At 36.6% G+C, this 22,355-nt stretch overlaps 1 protein-coding gene across 3 annotated transcripts in view; it reads left to right on the top strand.

The window, feature by feature from the left end:
* The window catches only part of LOC128213159 (katanin-interacting protein-like), a 41,041-nt gene that overhangs the window by 17,090 nt on the left and 1,596 nt on the right, over positions 1-22,355 (top strand). For 2 of the 3 annotated variants that reach the window (XM_052918713.1, XM_052918726.1), the window contains exons 18-38: positions 6,447-6,582; positions 6,999-7,177; positions 7,555-7,645; positions 8,087-8,148; positions 8,384-8,528; positions 8,795-8,835; positions 10,058-10,201; positions 10,501-10,615; positions 10,905-11,052; positions 11,526-11,723; positions 11,985-12,122; positions 12,390-12,527; positions 13,113-13,212; positions 13,842-14,019; positions 14,426-14,591; positions 15,477-15,634; positions 15,956-16,011; positions 16,262-16,372; positions 16,732-16,871; positions 18,276-18,377; positions 21,297-21,457. In XM_052918713.1, coding sequence (XP_052774673.1) covers positions 6,447-6,582; positions 6,999-7,177; positions 7,555-7,645; positions 8,087-8,148; positions 8,384-8,528; positions 8,795-8,835; positions 10,058-10,201; positions 10,501-10,615; positions 10,905-11,052; positions 11,526-11,723; positions 11,985-12,122; positions 12,390-12,527; positions 13,113-13,212; positions 13,842-14,019; positions 14,426-14,591; positions 15,477-15,634; positions 15,956-16,011; positions 16,262-16,372; positions 16,732-16,871; positions 18,276-18,377; positions 21,297-21,457 — 2,707 coding nt within the window. The remainder of the gene's footprint in view (positions 1-6,446; positions 6,583-6,998; positions 7,178-7,554; positions 7,646-8,086; positions 8,149-8,383; positions 8,529-8,794; positions 8,836-10,057; positions 10,202-10,500; positions 10,616-10,904; positions 11,053-11,525; positions 11,724-11,984; positions 12,123-12,389; positions 12,528-13,112; positions 13,213-13,841; positions 14,020-14,425; positions 14,592-15,476; positions 15,635-15,955; positions 16,012-16,261; positions 16,373-16,731; positions 16,872-18,275; positions 18,378-21,296; positions 21,458-22,355) is intronic. The other variant, XM_052918720.1, reaches the window with a different exon arrangement.

Raw genomic sequence — 22,355 nt, forward strand, 5'->3', positions numbered from 1 at the left:
TTAGCCTCAGTATGTTTTGACATTGTGTTAAAATTATCATTATCAAATCATAAGGTAAGGAGTATTCCTGTTTCTGATGATTTACTTTGCCACACTGTTTTAGCCAATTGTCACATTAGTGTTAATTACCTCTAAATGATTGATTGTCTTAGTTCTTTCAATTTCCATGGGTCAGAAGTTCTTGTTTTTACTTCTTATCCCTCAATCTGTCGGCTTTTTAGGACATAAGTTTTTTAGAGGTATTGAGTTTTGAGAAATCTGATAATGTTTTATGCGAATGACAGTTGAGTAAAACAGTTCATTAATTCATCAGAGCCTTTGAGGTTGTTCTTTTATAGTTATATGCAGATCTGAACTCTTTTAAGAGTTCTTTAAATAGAATACATTGTGTCTTATTGCAGTTTAAGAAGATCTATAGTTACAGGCTTGAAATATTCTTTTGAAGTTTTCCATATCCTAGGGTTTAAAACTTTTTTGTTGGAAAAAGTAAACAATATGCATTATGAACTGCAGATATTTCAGTACGAAAGTGTTTGTGAGTGCACCAGTTTAGCATTTATCAAAAGTCAATGAAACGCTGTGGGAATCTGTGCACCACAGATGTTCAAAATCCAGCTCAGATAATAAATTATTGTTGATTTATGTATTTTTTGTGCAAGAACTAAGACGTCCTTAAAACTTAGTGTCTTACACTACTGCTAGCCTCATTTGTGATACAAATAAGGGATCTAGTATTTTTCTGTGACCTTCCGGAATACATGTGTATAATCACAATCAAGTCAACATAAAACAAAATGTAATGGAAAACCAATTTCATAGTCAAACAGACTAATGGCAGAAATTAACTTTGTAGCAATAAATATGTATATGTATAAGAGGACTTGTCTCATTAATAACTTTTTAATTTAGGTTACTGAGATCCAATCAAAGTAATTCATATATGAAAATGCTTAAAGCTATAAAGAAGTTTTTTTCATGAAAGTGGTTCTTTGTCAGCAGTGGTCTTCTTTAGGATTATGCTCAAAAGACATTCCAATGGAAGTGAATATTGCTGAAGAATAAATTGAGTTTTTAAACATCCATTGGGACTGACTTATCTCAGAAAATTGCACCAAACATTACCTATCATGTTTGACGCATTTGGTAGGCATTTGAATAATGTGTGTTACTTTTAATTAAAAAGAATCTGATGCTCATTTATTGGTGAGTTTCAGACTTGGGGAGTTTGAGAGATCTATCTGCTTTAAGAGCCAAATCTATCAGTTGAATGTAACCTAAAACAAGAATAACTGATAATTATATTCTTATATTTGATCCTGTTACAATAATGCCCTGCCTATATGGACCATCTAAGACGATCTTTGATGAATAGCTTTAGTGTAGTGTTTTGCCAGAAGATAATACAGGGTGGATATTTTAGTCATAAATAAACATTAGATGTCAACGATTTCTATGCTGCTTTCAATAGCATTGTTAAACTGTATTGAAACTTGTGCTCTATGTGCTGTCAGAATAAATCTCTGTAGTCTTCAATACTAAAGCCTAAAATAAAAATGTTTGATTCCAGTTACCTGAACTTATTGCCCCCAATTATTTTTTTTGTCTTTAAAAATATTTTTCATCATTCTTAAAAATGCAGTGTTTTGGGCTTTAAACATTACCAGTGATGCTTACACTGATTGTATAGATGTTCTAAAGCATTTTGCTCATAGATTTTAGTACAGAAAAATTAAGAAACAATTTGCCTACAAAAAAAATGATTTTGAGACAGACCTATCCTATTTATTTTGGGAATGAAACCAGAGAGTAGGAAATTGTACTCTTTTAATTTGATTTCTTCTTACACTTTGTGCTAAAAGTTAAGAATAATCAGATATAGATAATCTTATTGGTTATTATGTCTCTCCGTTGGATCCAATGAGATTAAATGCCAGCTCTTTGTGAGATTAGAAATGCAATAAAATCATCATTAACTGCACATGTAAGAGCATCAGATTATTTAATTTAAACTCATTCATGGAAATGAATACTTCCTTTTCACACCTTAAATTTCTTTTGCTAAATGCAGTCATAGATTTCTGAAAGATCTGCAGTAGAAATCTTTGCCAGTTAAGAGTACATTTTGGACATCTTTCCATTTCTCTTTATGCTGTAAATTAGCTGTGTTCTCACAAATAGAAAGGAATTTGCTGTTCTCTCATTCATAAGTTTCAATGATGATGTTTTTTTTCTTTATCAATAAATGAGTATTAACATTACATAAAGGTTTAAATAAAGAATGCTTTTTATGGGCTTCTGCGAAATGAAATCATTTCACAAAGAAAAGATTTGCTTTTGTGATTCCATAGACATGTTTTATTTATGAATGCACTTGTCAAAAAATGAATATTTAATATAACAACCCCCTCAGCTGTTCAATGCGCTCATACATGCTTGATTAATTTTGAACAGTGTAGAATTTCACTAAGTTTTGTTTTCGGTAGTAATGAGTATTTGAGGAGCAAATAAGGTTGTTGTTAATGTAATCCTGCAGATAAGATATACATTCGCAAACATGTTTATGGATATGGATTCTATGCTAATAGGTTAAAATTGTACAAATAAATCCTTAAATGCCATAAAATGGAAAATATAAGGAAAAGTGAGAGACCATCGGAACTAGAGGTTTATCTCTTCAAAATATAAATTGGAATTAAGTGTCTGGTGTGAATTTAAAAGGAATTTTGTGTCGGGAGATAAGAACCTTCAATTATGAAACCACTTCATCCTCTTATATTGGTAATAATGCAAACTGTGCATTGATTAAAATTGATGAAGATTGTTCAAAATGGCAAGGGACATTTTTAAGTTTTAACATCTTATTATTGATAAAATTTATAGTAACCAAGAGAAGGAAATACAAGATATTTGGTTCTTGAAATGCTGAGAAACGTAAGTGATCATATGAAATTCTGTGAACTACTACTAGCTGAAGCTGAACATAACAAAATTAAACAATTTAAGCTACAGGGACAAGCCTAGTAGCTAAAAATCTAACAAAGTTCCTGTTCAAAGCCACCATGAACACAGTGGGAGAATTTTCAACCAGCTTAGGGTCTTCCTTTGCCCAGCTGTCTGAGACAACAGGCTACACTCCCAACCCTGGGGCCTGGGCCAAAATGCAGCTGCAGCAGGACAAACAGCAGAGACAAGCAGAGAAAAAACAAAGCAAAACACGGAAGCGGAAACTATGGAGGCAGTCAGGACCGCCAGCGGTTGTGGCCAGCAACCCTGCTCTTGCAATGTATCAAATCTCAGAAGGGGATGAAGAGGAGGAGGCTAGACTGGCTTCACTTAGCAGGGAAAATAGTCGGCTGAGGAAGAAAGACAGTGGACCAGTCAAGGTGGTATTGTCCAGAGAGAATAGTCGGCTGAGGAGGGATAGTGGTGTGAAAATGGTAGCTGAAGAAACTGAAGAAATGGCAGAGGTGTTGGATGATGGTGAACCGTCAGTGCCCAATATTGTCATTTCTGAGGATGGTGAACCTACACAAGAGGAATATTGTAATAGTGAACCAAAGACAGATACAAATCATCTTGATACCTTAAAACTTCCAACTTTTAAACCAAACACTGCAAGAATGTTTCCTGTTCAAGATAGTTTTACATACTTTCCTCCAAAGCATAAAAAGCATAAAGCAATAGAAAAAACAAATGACAAGACAACATTAATAGACTTCCCTAAGTATACCCATATAAGAGTACCAAAGCACTCTCTGATTGTTACTCATGTTTCCCAAGAGTCTTTTGATTCTCCATTGTCACTACCAAGAATTCTGCAACCAAAAAAGCTGGGTCAACAACGCAAGCCTGTAAAGTTTTCATTATCTCAAAGTGTTCAAATCATGAAATCTAAGTCAAGAAAAAAGTGGCAGTTTGGATCTCTTGAAGAGCCCTTGAATTTTTTTATTGTTCCACAATCTGCAAGTTCTTCAGCTACAAGAAACACCGATGAGTCTAAATTCAGCAACACTACGTCCAGCAAAAGCATCAGCAGGCCAACTCAGTCTCTCGAAGACATCAGGAAACAGGCATTGAAAGGTTTAAACTGCTATGAAAATGTCTTGAAAGAAACAAAGGTATACAACTCAGAACATTTAACAGAAAATAAGGGAGATAATTCTATTAATGAAATGAACACAAAGGGGGACAATGAGCATAGTAAGAGTAATACAAGGCAGCATGATGGTTCATATGGGATCAGGGAGGGAAACTTGGTGACCTCGAGATTCCCTGTCCTCAAACAAGGTGGAACGCAAGCTGAAGATGGAGCTGGTTTGGGTGATACATTGAAGAGAAAGAAATGGGTGTTACCTCACTTCTGGCCTAAACAACAGCCCCATGCTGGTGGGTATACAATGCATGTATTTGCATTTAACTTTTGCAGATGATTTTGGTCACTTAAAGATATTTAGGTATGGGCTTGTGAATCTGAGTGATTTTTTTTTTTTAATTGTCCTAGTTCTGTTTTCTGGTTCTTTTTATAGTGGATGGGTGAGTGATTTGTTTTACCTACATGCAAGGTAACCTTGCCTTCAAAAACTCTTTTTCTTTGTGCTTGCGAAGAAAGTTTGATGTAATTATGATAAAAAAGGTGTTAGATAAATCAAGAAATGAAGAAAAAAAACACACAAAACAAAAGCCAAAATAATACATAACAATCCTGGTCTTGGATCATGCCAAAATAAAGGTTTTATCATTGAACCATTGGTACTGTTATTTGTTAACCTTATTTGATAATGGTTAAATGGAGGGAATTCTTCCTGTATTATATATAGTGGCAGTAGTCTTTGATCTCTATTAGCAGATAATTTGATCACGACATTCTGTTATTATACCCTTTTAGCATACCTTTATTCCTTACAGAGATCAATAGAATCATTATAGCACATGACCTGCTTGATTTATCCCTGTTTTTATGTCAGTAACATAGTTCAGCTTAAGGATATGTATGTTTATACTCTGTCAAACACTTAAGATTAGAAGCACTGTTGCATGGAACTTTTGAATTTAAAAATGAGACATGCTTTCATCTTGTTTTATGTGGATTTATAACTTTCTTTTGCGAGCATTTTGTTTGGAATATATTAAATTTACTATTGGTTGCAGATGTATATTCAGATAATTTAATTATCATAGTAAATGAATTAAACTTGACCATTGTGTCTTAATGGCTGAGACTGTGACATCTGCAGAGTAGGGCAGTGATGAATTATTTACCAGGTATTTGTGGTCCGTATTTGTGTGTCTATTGATTGTAATGATGGAGATCAACATGTCCCATGCCACCCTTTGTCCTGCCTGAAAATCTCTTAATACAACAGTCCAAGTATGAGACTGTGTGTAAGTTGTGATGGCACACATGTATGGGAGAAGTGCTTATTTTTAACTGCATTGATTTTCCTTAATAGTTTGTGTTTATGAAAGAATTATGTGTCTTTCTTTTCAAATTTATATTTATTCAAAAGCGAAGGAGTCTCAGTTTGATATTCTTGAGAGTGGAATATTGAAAACATTGATAAGTTCCTTTTATTGTTTGAATAGCTTTATTCATTGAATTTGAATTGAATTGAAACTGGATGTTTTAGCTAAAAGGAAAAGTTAAAACATGGATAAGAAGCCAATTAAAGGTATGCAGAATGATTTTATTCTCATGTTGTATTACATACTTTTTTGCTTACCGGGTAATGAACTAGTGTGCAGGGGTTATATTGTTTAAGGTTCTTGAACATCTTCATTCATCATGGATAGAAATATCACCCAAGAATTAACAGGAAAGATGCTATTTCCAACCTGTGAATCCATCTTTCCACCTGTATGAATCATATTCTTTCAATATTTTAAGTCATGTCAAGTCATGTCCGGTGAAACACTTTTGTTGCTTTTGACTTCCTTGATTTAGTTTGAGTTCTTGTGGTCACATACTTAAGTTGTTGGTGTACATATTGATAACAGGTAGGGGGTTATGGGAGGGTGCTATATACACTATGTCTTTTTTTGGTACTAAGCACCCTTCTGCCCTCATGGAAACCAGCATGAGCCCCCTCCTGCCTTTATAGAATTAACAGCTTAAGAATTTCAATTATTTCTTTTGATTTGATTCAAACTTATAATATGATATAAATACATACAAAATTGACATATAGCAGTTGACACCTAAAATTACAGATTTACAGCAATTCCTAAACTTTTTTGCACAAAATGCACAATACTTTAAGATCACCACAGCCCGATATAATGTGCCCTTTTTACCCTGAGAACCCTGTCCCCTTTATGAAGCACCCTGTCCTTTTTAAAACCAGGCTTAATAAAACCAGGCTTAAACCCTCATTACTCAAATATTTTTTTTTTTTAAGAACCACAGCATTATATAATTATTCACATATCTGTCAATCTTCTACTTCCAGATGGACCGATCAAGAGCAGTCAGCCTCCAGGGAAAATGCGTGGCACGAAGACCCCGAGGAAGTCAAAGCGTATGGGAGCGAGGCTAGGTGGGCACAGCTCTGCTGAGGTGGACAGCTCCAGATCTGTATCAGACAGGTAGGGAGTGTAGCATCTATCGATTTGCAGCAGTATGAAAAAGGAAAGTTGAATTACAGTTGAAACCTGTTGGCTCGATATCCCTTGGCTTGATTTCCTCATTGGCTCATACTGGATGTAAAGGACTGATTTTGATTAACTCTATTTGTAAGCATTACTGCTTTGTTTTCACGTATCATGTTATCAGTTTTGGCCTGTCCCTGAGATATCAAGGAAACAGGTTTCGACTGTACATAATATACTGAAGTAACTAAAAAGTATAGAATTCAGCATATCCTCAGCAACTGGTCCTGTTTGCTTAATTATATGGCCATTTACTAACTCTTTTTGGATTGTTTTCTTACAGAATCAGGTGAGATAATGTTATGTTTAAATTGATTTCCTGAATATTGACTGTTACTTCCCAACTGTTCCAGTGTGGAGTCCCGACCTCCCATCCCCCATAGGAAATCAGAGGAGAAAAATTCCCGAAAGTCCATGGTGGAGAAAGCACTGGAGAGACCTGCTGCCCCAGCAATCTCTGTGGCGACAGAGCCAGTTGTCATGGATACAGGCAAGCGGGAGTCAGAGGGAGAACTTGATGACACCTTAAAAGGTCTGCATTGCTCACTTAAATAAGTGGAGTTGAGAGATACACATATTTATATGTTGATAAATTGTTCAATATTATTTCATTGTTCAATCTTTTTTGGTCTTTTTTAATTTTTCTGAAACTTTTCGAGAAATTTGCATACACATGTATTGTGACCTAAACTTAAAGTTCATGAGTTGTATTGTCAATGGTAAAACCCTTTTTGTTTAAAATATTTGAAATTACTTGCGGTTAATGCTTCCCGTGTAGTTTTGTCGATAAGGATTTCTGAATATTTATCGGGATTGTTAGGTCAGCAAAGTTGGCAGTTCAATTTTGCAGCAAACCATGCAGTTTCCTTATGAGGAAATATGTATTACCGTATTTGCGTACATTTCCAGCAGGCAGCACAACAATATCGAGCTCAGTGTCGGTGGCCTCCAGTCAGGATGACATGCCCATGCTCCAGAAACTCAAGGACATGAACAAGAAGTGAGGCACTTTATCTGGCAAAATCAAATTTGGGGCCATTCTTTAGAAAAGTGGCTTGTGCACATTGGCGCATACCAGACTTTTCTTTGTGCATCAGTTGGTTAGGATTTAGTTCTTTTAAGAGTGAATACTGATGTAGATAGAGAACATATATGTCAAAGTCCAGAGATCTTCAAAATTTCAATTTCAAAAATAAAAATGTGTTTAATTCAATTGTTTCAGAACATTTTAAGGGTGTTGGTTGGGTTTTCAATTAATTTTACATATTCATTGTTGATAGTAAAGTTAGGAAGATACATTAGATAAGCTACCAAACTTCCTCCTACACTGCATTAGCTATATTTATTCCTAGTTATACAGAAAAAGAAACGGGAGTTGGGTAGAACAGTAAAGCTTTATTTTATAGAAGTAAAAGTAATTTCTCTGAATGGATATTTGTAGGGAGCAGACATCATCTCGTAAAAAAGACGTTCCAAGATGGCTGAAGCAAGAGGATATTGCAAGTTAGTGTGATGAATTTTCACCTCTTTCCAAATCCTAGTTGTTAATTCTGGACATAATTAATTTCCTGAAATGATAAAAATGGTAAAAGAAATTGTGTATGTTGTAAAATTAATTACTTTTGTTTGTTTGAAATGGGTACATATGCTTGTTTCAACCAAGAATGATTCCTAGTCAATCTTTAAAAAATCTGTTGTAAACTTGATCTTGAACTTAAGTATGTACCTCAAAATTCAGAGTCCTTTGAGAGCCCAACAGAGAGTGTTGAGATGAGAGCCAAGAAGCCTGCAGAAGTGAGAACCCAGAGGCCTGGGCCCCCACCCACCCAGAAGGAAATCAACATGCTCATTGACGAGGAGATGTCCCAGTTCCCGGAAAACAAGTACGGGATTTGAATTTATAAAATCTTCGTGGCCTGTTTCAAATTTATTTCCACCTCTCTTATGATGGGTTGCTTAGTTGATAATTTATTGTGTTGTCAATGTAGAACTGATGGTAGTTTGTTACAAATTAAATACATTTATTCCCAGGGAGTGTATTAAGAGAAAGTGGGGATATAATTATATAATTTAGGTTGACTGATTAGACACATGTTTTTGTTTATTTTCATTGTCATGTTCATTTAGTTCCATCTGTGTGTGTTTGTAGGAAAGGTGCTGTACAACCAGAGCCAGCAGGAGACAAACCAGGTATTTCAAGATATTTCATATCCAAGGCCATTGAAATAACTAGAAATGTTGAGTTTAAATTGACACAAAACTCTCTGGTAGGTTTGTTGTGTCGCCTGTGAGGTATGGCAAACACATCAGGATTACTTTGTTGTGTGATGTTGTCAGCGCCGTTGTCACACTTTCGTTTTCGATCAATAACTTTTATATGACTCCATTGGTATGCACATCAGACATTGTCTGTAGATGACCTCTATTGATTTTTGTGTTGGAATGTTGAAAGTCCAATTCAAAGTGACCATTAATAAAAAGTTTATGTATGCTCCCGACAGGTGACACACATGATTTGTGGAAGTTTTGTTTCAATATCCTATGTAAAACGAAAAGGATTTAGTTTTTAATATTAAAAATGATGGGGTTTAAGAAGGGTTTAACAACAAGAACCTTTGGAGTTCTTTTTGTTTGTCTTTAAATCCTATTCCTTCTGAAAGTCCAAAACTGTAAAACTAGGGATGCAAACGAATATTCGAATATTTGATCAAAAGTTTGGTATTCAAATGTCAAAATCGTTAGTTGAACATTTGATTTTGTTGTTGAATAAATATAAAAATAAACCATTTTCCTACAACTCTGTTGTTGTGTTTAAAGTTCGTTTATCTTGTTTTTACAACGATTGGCCTATACTACCAGAGGTGTGAATGTGATGACAATACCCCAAAACACGTCATATGTCATTTAGGGACATATCGTCGGGTACTATAAAAGTCCCCGTAATTTTACAAAAAATGGCTATAAGACAAGTGACAAAAAATCTATTATTTTCGGTAAACTTAAGTGCCTTTGCCAATTAAAGAATAAACTAGTTCCCGTGTTGGTTTTGTTTTTCTATAGTTTTATTTAAAATATAAAAGCATATAAATTAAAAGACTTGTTTTGTTCATAATGTTTTACTTTTTGTCTTTCTGAAATGAGGAATCTCAGAGGCTCATTTGGTGAAATTCAGGGTCCGCCGTGCGTAGTGTTTACGACAAAGTAGGGCTTAAATGCCCGGCTATTACTTTAGAGAATATTATAATAGTTTACTGCAACTTTTAAAAGATGTATTTTGGTAATCAAATATTCCTTCGAAAGAATTACCGAATATCAATTTTGCCATTCGTTTGCATCCCTAATAAAAACAAATAGTCTTATAACTGATAAAACTGATATTAAGCATTGACCATGTTTTATGCTATGTACTTAGATGGGAGTACAACCCCAATGCAGCGTATAGAGAAGAACCGCTCCAAGTGGCGCGAGGGGCCAGGCCTGAACCTAGAAGAGTCCTGGGGCTCGCTCTCACAGTTCAACAAGTGTCAACGGGGACGCCTCTCACTAGACATGGATGGTAGGGGATTCATATTAGTACAAAGAATTCTGTAGAATACTGGCTGATCAGACATAATATACATTTAAATTTCCTGGCCATTTTCTGATGAAAGAAATGTACTGATTTTGAAAACATATATGAGCCTAATAATGTTGTTGGGTAAATGCCAGAATGTAACAAGCAACATTAAATATGGAAGGCTCTGGTACAAAAATTAGAATTATGTAAAATATCTTATCTCATCATGATAGTATAACATGTCAGATAAATTTGCTGTGCTGTTGTTTCTTCATGTTGCCGTACATTTTCACCTACAGACGATGTTCTGGATGAGTACATCAACAAGGCTGCCAAGCTAGCGGGGCTGCCCTCAGAACCGGCCATTCCGGAGGAGGCTTCCCAAACACCATTAACACAGATGGTGGTGGACTCGTGAGTAACAGTTGCTGGCTGTACAATGTTTGAACTTTAGCATTTGTGTAAAAGAAAAGGCCAAATTTCACTGATTTTTTTTTCTCTTCCAAATTGGTTTGAAACTATTGGCAACTTACCTGTGTATGTTTGAAAAAATTAGTTTATTGACAATTTTATCACCTGTCTAGTTGATGTTGTTTAATGGCCCTGGTTAATGCTGTATTTCTTTTTCTAAAACATTCTACTTGCAAGCATTGTATGCTTAATAGAAGTCCCAAGATTGTCTCAAATAACGCTATATTTTCAGTGATGATGAGGACTTTGTGATTCCTGAGTTACCGTATGGGCGTGAGTTGGTGATCAACATTCGCTCCACGTGGGGGGACAAGCACTATGTCGGATTCACTGGCATTGAAGTGTTCTCAGCCACAGGAGAACAGGCTAATATTATCAAGGTATACCACATTCACTTTAAGCTGTCAGATCTGTTTAAAAAATAAAGTTTGGATATTGTGAAAGCCTTGGTGTCATTGTTGGCGTTTTGTGCAGAAACTTTTACATTGGCCATAACTCTAAAAGCATTCAAGATATTTATCCGAAACTTGGTACACATGTTGCCAGCAACAATACAAACACTAACTTACTGTGGCTCATAACTCTAGCTTGAATAATTGTTGAGTTATGCCTCTTGTTTGAATGAAAAAAAAAAACAGACACAGGATGGAAAAATATTCACATGGGATGAATAACAGAAACACTCACATATATAGTTATTTTGGTCTTTGAAATAACTGATGTGGGAAAATAATTTGAGTTTCCATTTAAAAAGTTTTGAAAACAAGTCTTTGCTGAACTGTCATTCTCAAGTTCTCAACAAACAATTGCTTTTAAGCATTTATTATCATTATAACCTTAATTCATTTGTCAGGTATTCGCGGACCCGAGTGACATTAATATGTTGCCAGAGTATAACAAGGACCCGCGCGTGGTTGGGAACCTTATAGACGGGACAAACCGTACGCGTGACGACATCCACATGTGGCTTGCGCCCTTCACACAGGGCCAGGATCACTGGGTCTACTGTACACTGGACAAACCATGCAAGATTGCCCTTATACGCATATGGGTAAGTGACTTATAGTGTCAGATGAATGAATAAATGTTGTAGGTAAATAGCATGATATTAAATGATATAATACATGTATGAAAGATCTGTATTTAAAAAGCAGATTTATAAAAATAGTATTGTAATGATTTTAAAGCTTTTAAGGCATGCTCTTATACACATATAGACCACTTGACATAACTTGGCTTTTCTAATCTATTACTCTAGCAGGTGTAACAAAATGGAAAATTAATACACAAAAATACTGCTTTAACTTCACAGAATTACAACAAATCAAGAATCCACTCTTACCGAGGTGTCAAAGATGTGATAATGGCACTTGACTCAACTGTGATATTCCGGGGGGAGATTGCGAGGGCATGTGGAGGGATTGAGGGGGGAACGGAGGCATTCGGAGATGTAAGATCCGGTCTACAGTGATGTGTACAATTGTTGCTGATTTTATAGAAACAACCTCTTGATGTGATATTAATTAATTAATCTGCTAAGCAGACATTTTTCTGATGTATTATTCCCCAAAACCAAGGGCTTCTTAAAGTCTTCGAAACAATTTAGATGTTTTAAACAAATTTTACAGGTTTTGCTCTTTTTCTGACAGTTTTGCTTGGTACATTTCTTTCTTTTTAATCATCAAACATTCACATGTTCATTTTCCCTGTCCTAAAGACGATACTGTTCACAACTGACGAGAGTATCCTTGATTTGGTCTCACAACATGATGCGGCTTACGAGGGTGAGATGCTGGATGATGACGAACCATTTGATGTCGAGAGACCTTCAACTGCTGATGCTGGCGATGAGAAGGTACAGAGAAATGGAACTGTTGATAATACATGTATTTAAAGTGTTAAAAATACAACCATTTAATTGAGGAATGCTTATAATAAGTTGTGAACTTTGGTTGGCTGCTTCTTCTTGTTTTTGTATACGTTTTTGTGTAACCTGCAAAGCATGGAAGACATGAAGGGTTGGCTTTGTATGGTGGTGTTATGTCATCCTTTTCATCAGTGTCCAACTTTCATTTCCTTTGTGTGGGTGTGAAGTTGTCAAACTTGGTATGCATATTGGTCATGGTCAGTAAATGACCCTTTTGGGAGTTGTAAGGTCAAGGTCATCATGACCTTTACTTTGAAATCTTTCAGCACTCAACAGATGACACATAGGAATTGCGGAACTGTAGATTATTTAAAATCAAATCAATTTCTTTGAAATCAGTCGCAAAGACTAGTTCCATTAAAGATATTAGTTTCATGGCATTGAGCTTATGTTGTTAATGTAAATTGTGGTCAAATCAAGGTCATTCTGTTTATAAAAATATCTTTATTTCAAAATGTTACCTAAATGTTGTTTTTACTTTCTCTTCTTCATCCGTGTCTTAACATCTTGTAGGGTCGACCATTGACACGGGCAGTTGGGAACATCAAACAGATGGAGAGAGAGCTCACCGTGTTTGAGTATGAGGGCAACATGATGGCATATAGGGGGCACAGTGAGTAGAGACATACAAATATTAATAGGATTTGAATAGCCTTTAATTACAGTTTCTAATTGGCTATGAATTGTTAATGACTGGTTTCACTATAATGATGGCATGAGTGAGAGTATATTAAATAGAACATAGCCAAGGATTCAGTACATTTTGCCTGTAAGTATTTGAGATGTATTTTCATTATCAGGCTAGGTTGTACTTGGTAATTAATGTATATACAGTAAAACTGCGGTCGTACGAACAAGCGGTCATTCGAGAACCGGCGGTCCCTTGAGGTCGGAACCTGGTCCAGACATTTTTCCTTCTATTTTCATATAAAATATACCTAGGCTGCATCGAAACCTAAATATGTCATCTACATGAAAGAAAGGACCTATAAGGGGGTTATATTCTCCAAATAAAAACTGAAAGTGATTCAACTTCTTCATTGGTCAAGAAATATAACCAATTAATATTTTGCCTTGTTGAAAAGAAGTCAGTAATCACAGGAATTAGATTAAAAGTATTCCAAACACTCCAAGTCCGCCATTGTTCAAAATAAGTATGTTATTGCCTGTATTAGATTACAAGTGTTCAAACAATGCGTTGGTCAAGGGAGATAACTGACTTATGGTCCTCATGTCATCCAGGTATAGAGCTGAACTTCACAGCGACGTGGGGTGACATGCACTATGTGGGCCTCACAGGGGTTGAAGTGGTGGGGAAGGATGGAGAGGCTTTGCCTATTACCATGGAGATGCTTACTGCCAATCCGCCTGACCTGCACCACCTCCCAGGACACGAGCTGGATGACCGGACTCTTGACAAGTGAGCAGTCATAGATTATTGTATACAAGAAATTTCTTCATGAATGCATTATTTTTATTATATACACTTTCAACCGAAGTGTTGGGTGTTTTGCAGAAATGAGGTTTACAGAATTTAGTAAGACCACCCTGCACGAGTGTTGAGATAAACCTATCTTACATGAGCAGATATGGTAGATGTTTTTTCTCCGACCTCAGTTAAGCAAAATATAATAAAAATGTATTATTTTTTTCTTTTGTCTTTGCCAACAAGGATTTCCAGCACGGCCAAATATTTATATCTACTTATCTGGGGTGCAAAAAAAATCTATATTTATAAAAGCATGTGAACAGTGATAATATATATTAATATTGGAATTTAACATGGATATCCAGCTTTCTTAATCTATAATTAATTTTTTCAACAGGGTGATAGATGGTACAAATGTTACAACATCTGACGAGCACATGTGGCTGGTGCCGTTTGTGGAAGGGGAGAACCATACACTGACCATAGACTTTGACCAGAAGGTGCTGGTGGCTGGATTAAGGGTGTGGAACTACAACAAGAGCAAGGAGGATACTTACAGGGGGGTATGTAGAAGGGCAGTTGTGTGGCTATTTACCGTATATGGGATTGGGGCTTACACTGACCTTAGACTTTGACCAGAAGGTGCTGGTGGCTGGTTTAAGGGTGTGGAACTACAACAAGAGCAAGGAGGATACTTACAGGGGGTATGTAGCAGGGGAGTGGTGGGGCTATTTAGGTGGGAGTGGGGCACACACTAACCTAAGACTTCGGTCAGAAGGTGTTGGCCTGACTACAGGTGTGGAAGTGGATCAACTGTAGGTATGGAACTACAACAAGGGCATGAAAGATACCTTAAGATGGTATATAGAAGGCAAGACATTAGGTGGATGTGTGTATTAGAGACAGGGATGTAAGCTTGCAGAATCAGAATACAAAATGATTATATATTTTACTTTTGTGTGTAATTCATTTTTCGTTTTAAAAATTTATTAATAGTTACTTTGGCCGATATTTATCTCCTAACATTTTCTTAAGTACAATGTATCTCACTAATCAAATGATATGATCGCTTCATGATATCCGAAATACTTCATTTTTATTATTATGATTTATAATACATACTTTTGACTTTGTGTAAAAAAACACTTAATTTTTTTTTTTATTTGACTGCAAAAATCTTTGAGGTATTTGACTCAAGTTAAGAAATTACTTAAGATGTTTTATGAATACTACCCCTGTTTCTGATATAATATTTTAGTTTTGTTTCTTTACCAACTCAGAAAAAAGGCAAGCATTCGCATGAGCCCATAGTGCTGTTGTTATGTTTCTGCCATCTAATGTAGGAAGTACATTTTGTTGATTTTTTTGTGTAATGGAAAGTGCTAGTGTGTGTTAAAATGTGATCAGGTGTAAGACTTAACACATTGTTGACACGTGTACATCTTCAGGTTCGTATTGTCCATGTGGCTATAGATGGGAAGCCGGTCTCACCCCCTGAGGGTTTCCTGGTGAGGAAGGGCCCAGGCAACTGCCACTTTGACTTTGCCCAGGAGCTTTCCTTCTCACCCCAATCTTGGAACACTGGTGGCATGCTGTCCGCTCTTGGGTATGTGAAATATCTTTATTGTTTGAATTTGTCAGAGATGCTCATTATGATGTGCAGCACAATATGAAATATTGAGTCATGAGAAAATTGTTTGAGTTTCCAATCTTTTAGTAAGATTCTCTACCGTTAGAGTTTTCTTGACAAGTACATTTTTAACTTGTCATGTTACTTTAAAGATATATGTGTACTACCATTGTATACAATTTATAGACTGATATATCCAAAATCTTTTAAAATGAGGGGTTGAGTGTTCTACATTATTCTAGATTGTTGTCTGTGTGGTTTGATAAATGTGTTGACTACAACTGTTGCCCATTTCAGCCCCAGTCCCAGCAATGCCGATGATGACTATGAAGTTGTACAGATGCCTTGTGGGTGTATCCTTCTATGGGCTTCTTATTTCAGTACCAGTCTACCTAACTTCCTTATATTCATTATAAGTCAACCCTCTCACTCTTTCAGAACAGTTTGTAAAATCATTTTTAAGACTTCTTTCATAGCAGTTGTTGGGTCTGTTTTGTACATATACAAAAACGTTTCTCTATGAAGGGATACAAGTTAAGGATATGAATTTGAATGTAAACCTTCCCATTGATATTTCTGTTACCATCCTTGACCACTGTCCAGTCATCTACCAGCTTCAGTTGTTCAGTACATGGGGAGATGCCTACTATGTAGGTCTCAATGGCATAGAGCTGTATGATGGATCACTGAAGATGATCAACCTCACAGAAAACAGTCAGTACCTGGCTTCCCTGTTAAACAGACTTCGATATTTTTTTAAGAAAATAACAAACATGTAACTTTGATGTGTTTCAAATGTTACATGTACATGTATGTAATTAATTTATGTAAGCTGGTATCCGGGTCAAGGACAGTTTGTTACCCAAACTAATAAGCCCAGGAGATTTGTATGACTTTGTTGCAAGGGGGTTCCTGCTTGAATGTGTGGAAACTGTATATTTAAACATGACACACATGGCAGTAAGAAGGTTTTAATTATAAGTACCATAGCAAACGATTGCCAAGGTTCATTTGTTGAGAGCAAATTTACTTGTGTGTAACATTCTAACTGTATGTCACTTGCCCATTTTCAGACATCTCAGCGTTCCCGGGCAGTGTGAACATGTTGGAGAAGATGCAGAATGATGTACGCACCCCGGAGAAACTCATTGACGGGGTGAACGACACCACCGATGGCGGGCACATGTGGCTGGCTCCCATACTGCCCAACATTGTATGTTCATCTAATCTAAGTTGAAGTTTTAGTGATCCGTTTTAGTAGGTTTTAAGTATATTTGTGCAAATAAGTTTATATTTTGGCAAATATTTTCCAATTTTTAGCTCGACTATTCGAAAAATAGGTGGGCTATACTACTCGCCCCAGCGTCGGCGTCCGGTTTAAGTTTTAGGGCAAGTTGGGATTTTCACTTATAAGTCCAATACCCTTCATTCAATTGACTTAATACTTCACACATTTGTTCAGGGCCATCACATGATGAGGTTAGATAACTCCATATTATTCTTTACACAGATTATGGCCCCATGATTGACTATGGAACTTAGGTTAAAGTTTTAGGGCAAGTTGGAATATTTATTAATAACTTCTATATCCTTTGTTCAATTGACTTAATACTTCACACAGTTGTTCAGGACCATCACAAAATGAGGTTACATAACTCCATATTATCCTAAATACAAGTAATGGCCCCTGATTGACTTAGGTTAAAGTTTTAGGGCAGGTTAAAGTTTTAGGGCAAGTTGGGATTTTCACCTAAAACTCCAATACCATTCATTCAATTGACTTAATACTTCACACAGATGTTCAGAGCCATCACATAATGAGGTTAGATAACTCCATATTATCTTTTATACAAATTATGGCCACTGATTGACTATGTAACTTAGGTTAAAGTTTTAGGGCAGGTTGGGATATTGTTTAATAACTTCTATACCCTTCATTCAATTGACTTAATACTTCACACCATTGATCAGGACCATCACCCAATGAGGTTACATAACTCCATATCCTTAATACAAGTTATGGCCCCTGATTGACTTAAGTTAAAGTTTTAGGCAAGTAAAAGTTAAGGGCAAGTTGGGATTTTAATAAAAAAAACTTCTATTCCGTTCATTAAATGCACTTAATAAAATTCAAAATTATTTACCACTATCTTAAAACAAGAAACATAACTCCGTTTTAAGCCTAAATACAAATTATGGCCCTTGATTTTTTTATTGATTTTTTTAGTATATTCTTAACCACATTTTCATAATGGGAAATCAAGTTATTTGAATGACTTGTGTCATTGTTTGGGCGGGCTGGTGGGAGGGCAGCATCAAAGTCACCTTATGTATCAAATAATTTTAGTTAGGTTTGACATAAAGAGACCAAACTTGGTATTATTACATCGTTATTGTTTTCTAAGTCAAAGCGGCCTAGTCTAGCGCGCTGTCTTACGACGGCTCTTGTTTATGATCTTAAGTCTTGCTATGCAAATATTAAATGATCTCGTGTGATTGTAAAATAGGGTTTCTTAGATATTTACCTTCTGATAAATTGGTGTTATGGAAATAACTGTGCATAACTGGGGAATGTTTGTTATAATGAGCTGATCAGTTATTTTACTTCCTATTTCAGTTAAACAGAGTGTATGTTATATTTGACCAACCTACTACTATATCCATGATCAAGATTTGGAACTACAGCAAAACTGCGTCCAGAGGTGCTAAAGACTTTGCTGTGAGTACTAAACTGGCATTTGTTGAGAACATTTTTAGGCTCATCTGTCTCTTAAAGCAAAATGGTTATGATTTTGTGACTGCCAGAGTTGTGAAAGCCTTTGTGTTGTTGTTGTCAGTGTTGGTGTTGTCAATGTTGGTGTTGTTGTTGTCAGTGTTGGTGTTGTTGTCAGTGTTGGTGTTGTCAATGTTGGTGTTGTTGTTGTCAGTGTTGGTGTTGTCAATGTTGGTGTTGTTGTTGTCATTGTTGTTGTTGTCAGTGTTGGTGTTGTGGTTGTTGTCAGTGTTGTTATTGTTGTTGTCAGTGTTGGTGTTATTGTTGTCAGTGTTGTTGTTGTTGGTGGTGTTATTGTTGTTGTTGTCAGTGTTGTTGTTGTTGTTGTTGTAAGTGTTGTTGTTGTCAGTGTTGGGGTTATTATTGTCAGTGTTGGTGTTGTTGTTGTCAGTGTTGTTGTTGTTGTTGTTGACAGTGTTGGAGTTATTGTTGTCAGTGTTGTTGTTGTTGTTGTTGTCAGTGTTGTTGTTGTTGTCAGTGTTGTTGTTGTTGTCAGTGTTGGTGTTATTATTGTCAGTCTTGGTGTTGTTGTCAGTGTTGTTGTTGTTGTTGTCTGTGTTGTTGTTGTTGTTGTCAGTGTTGGTGTTGTTGTTGTCAGTGTTGGTGTTATTGTTGTCAGTGTTGTTGTTGTCAGTGTTGGTGTTGTTGTTGTTGTCAGTGTTGTTGTTGTCTGTATTGGTGTTGTTGTCAGTGTTAGTGTTATTGTTGTCAGTGTTGTTGTTGTCCGTGTTGGTGTTGTTGTTGTCAGTGTTGGTGTTGGTGCGCCAAATTTTTAACCTGGGCAATAACAAAACAAATCCATGATAGTCACATGAAACATAATAAGCATGTTACCAGCAGCAGTACTGGCATGTTTAGGACTCTTTACTCAGGCTTTAATCTTTCTTAAGTTATGCTAATTTTTGACAAAAATTGGGCATTGGTATCAACTTGTGTTCTTCTTGCTCCTTTCATTAAGTTCTTTAGGAATCGATGAAAACCACATAAACTGTTCTAAAAAGATAGGTTTAGACCAGGTCTATATTGGTTCTAAATTTACGGCATTCTTTTCACCAATATAAGTATGTTTGATTTACAACACTGACAGTATAATAGTATATATATTTGTAAGCCTCCGGAAGAGTTTCAGTCTTGTTAGGTTGTGTTACTTAGTGCATGACGTCAACCTGGTAAGAGCAACCCATCGCTTTTTAACTTATTCAGGTAAAGAACAACAGACGCATTTGACCCCATTTAACATCCCTTCAAAAAAAAAAGACAGTCATTTTAGTTATGGTGTATCAGATTGTGAAATCTAGGTTTACAGTAAAGAAAAAAATACTTGACACCAGTTTACACAGAAACTTTTACAAGACATAAGAAGCTTACAAGATCATGCAGGCAAAATACAGTTATTATGCCCCCCTTCCAAGAAGAGGAGTATATTGCTTTGCACATGTCGGTCGGTCCGTCCGTCGGTCCATACGTCGGTAGACCAAAGCTTGTCCGAGTGTTAACTCAACAATTCGTGGACGTATGGTCATCAAACTTGACATGAGGGTTGGGCCTGACCAGTAGATGACCCCTATTGTTTTGGGGGTCATCAGGCCAAAGTTCAAGGTCACAGTAACCTTTAATTGGTAAAATAATTTTAAAGCTTGTCCGATTGATAACTCGACAATGCCTAGACCTTTGGTAATCAAACTTGCCTTGGAGGTTGGGTCTGACCAGTAGATGACCCCTATTGATTTAAGGGCTCATTAGGTCAAAGGGCAAATTCATAGTAACCTTTAATGATTAAAGAATTTTAAAGCTTGTCTGAGTGATAACTCAACAATGCCTAGACCTATGGTCATCAAACTTCATATGGAAGTTGGGCCTGACCAGTAGATGACCCCTATTGTTTTGGGGGGTCATCGGGCCAAAGGTCAAGGTCACAGTAACCTTTAATTGGTAAAATAATTTTAAAGCTTGTCTGATTGATAACTCGACAATGCCTAGACCTATGGTAATCAAACTTGACTTGGAGGTTGGGTCTGACCAGTAGATGAACCCTATTGTTTTTGGGGGTCTTCGGGCCAAAGGTCAAGGTCACAGTGACCTTTAATGGTAAAAGGTTGTCCGAGTGATAACACAATAATGCCTGCACCCATGGCCCTCAAACTTGACTTGAAGGTTTGGCCTGACCAGTAGATGACCCCTATTGATTTTAGGGCTCATTGGGTCAAAGGTCAAGGTCCCATGACTTTGAATGATCAAACGTTGTCCGAGTGATAACTCAACAATGCCTGCACCCATGGCCCTAATACTTGAGTTTGGGTTGCATCTGACCTGTAGATGTCCCTTATGATTTTAGGGGTCAAAGGTCAAGGTCACAGACCTTGAATGAAAAAAGCTTGTCTGTGATAACTTGAGTGTAGCCATGCCCCTCAAACTTGACATTTAGGTTTTTGGTGACCAGCTGATGACTCCAGACCTATGGATTTTGAGGTCATAGAGTCAAAGGTCATTGTCATAACACAGTCTGTCCTCACACTTTGAATGGTCATATTCTTTAAACTGCCTCAACGGCATCCAATGTCAGTGACAAATCAGCTGTCATTTCGGTCCATGCATATTTCATTCAATTGTCCATATAATTCTGACAACATGGCACTTAGGGGGTGGGGGGGGGGGGGCATAATGTTTGACAAACATCTCTTGTTTAATTAGAAATTAATGCACCAGACAGTTTTGTCTGTCATGCTTGGTAGTAAGGAAATTAAAAATCTTCAGGAATTGCCGAGTGTGTGACGTGTATTGAGTAAATGAAGACATGAGGTCTGCCACACTAAGGATTCCATTATTGTTGCTATGGTGATATTGTCTCTCTCTCTCTCTCTCCAGTTACTTGTAGATGACTTACTGGTGTACAACGGGACTCTACAGGGGGTGCCCACAGGTGCCAGGGGTATCCTACCCACCTGTGACGCCCCCCAGCCCTACCACACCATCCTCTTTACCAACAACAAGGACATCCTCCGTAAGGAGAAACACACAGTCATCAAGTAAGTTGCAGGGCCATGAGTCTTACATTTCTCATTTTGGTTCTTGACTTTAGTAAACATGTTAAATTTTTATGTTAAACATGTACAGTGAAACTGCGTTCTCTCAAACAAGCGGTCGTTCGAGAACCGGCGTTCCCTCGAGGTCGGAGCTTGGTCCCAAACTTTTTTCCTTCTATTTTCATATAAAATATACCCACGCTGCATCGAAACCTAATTATGTCGAGCAGTCGAGCAATATCCTCGGTCCCAAGTACACAAATCGTGCACAAAACCTTATGGCTCCCTCGAGGACATAATTTCACACTTTTTCCTGAACGCGTGTTCCAAAATAAACAAATAATTGCTAGGATGTTAAAATTTTCGCAAGTTGTAAAAATTGCAATGACAGTTGAAAGGCAATTTGGTAAGGTGTGACAAACCGTTTTTCACTGTTAACGCATGACCGATATAAGTTGATATGGGCATTTGAGGTGATAATTATGAGAAGCTAATGACGAGAAGTTAATGCTTTAGATATTGTCAGAAGGTTCTTTGAATCCACTGCCGATGCTGACCGTGATCTTCAGAAGCTCTGTACGCTGTCACATCACATTATGATTGAACAGTTTCGCGAAACCGACAAGATGCGCCAATCAACAATCCTTGATTTTGCGAATCTTAAATCTGACTAATGCCACAATATGTACTGTCATTCGAATGTTGCTTGTTAGGAAAATTGTTAAAATAAACATTTCTTTTTATTCATTTATTGTTTTTTTCTTTTGCGTTTTACATTCAGTTTACGTCAACCTTTGAACATATAAGCGATTTCCACAACGCAACACATAATCGGTGTCTTAGTAAACAGTCTGTTTGACGACTTCAAACTTAAAATACACTGAAAGATATTTCATATCAA

Source organism: Mya arenaria, chromosome 2, assembly GCF_026914265.1.
Source record: "Mya arenaria isolate MELC-2E11 chromosome 2, ASM2691426v1".
NCBI classification, from domain to species: Eukaryota; Metazoa; Mollusca; class Bivalvia; order Myida; family Myidae; genus Mya; species Mya arenaria.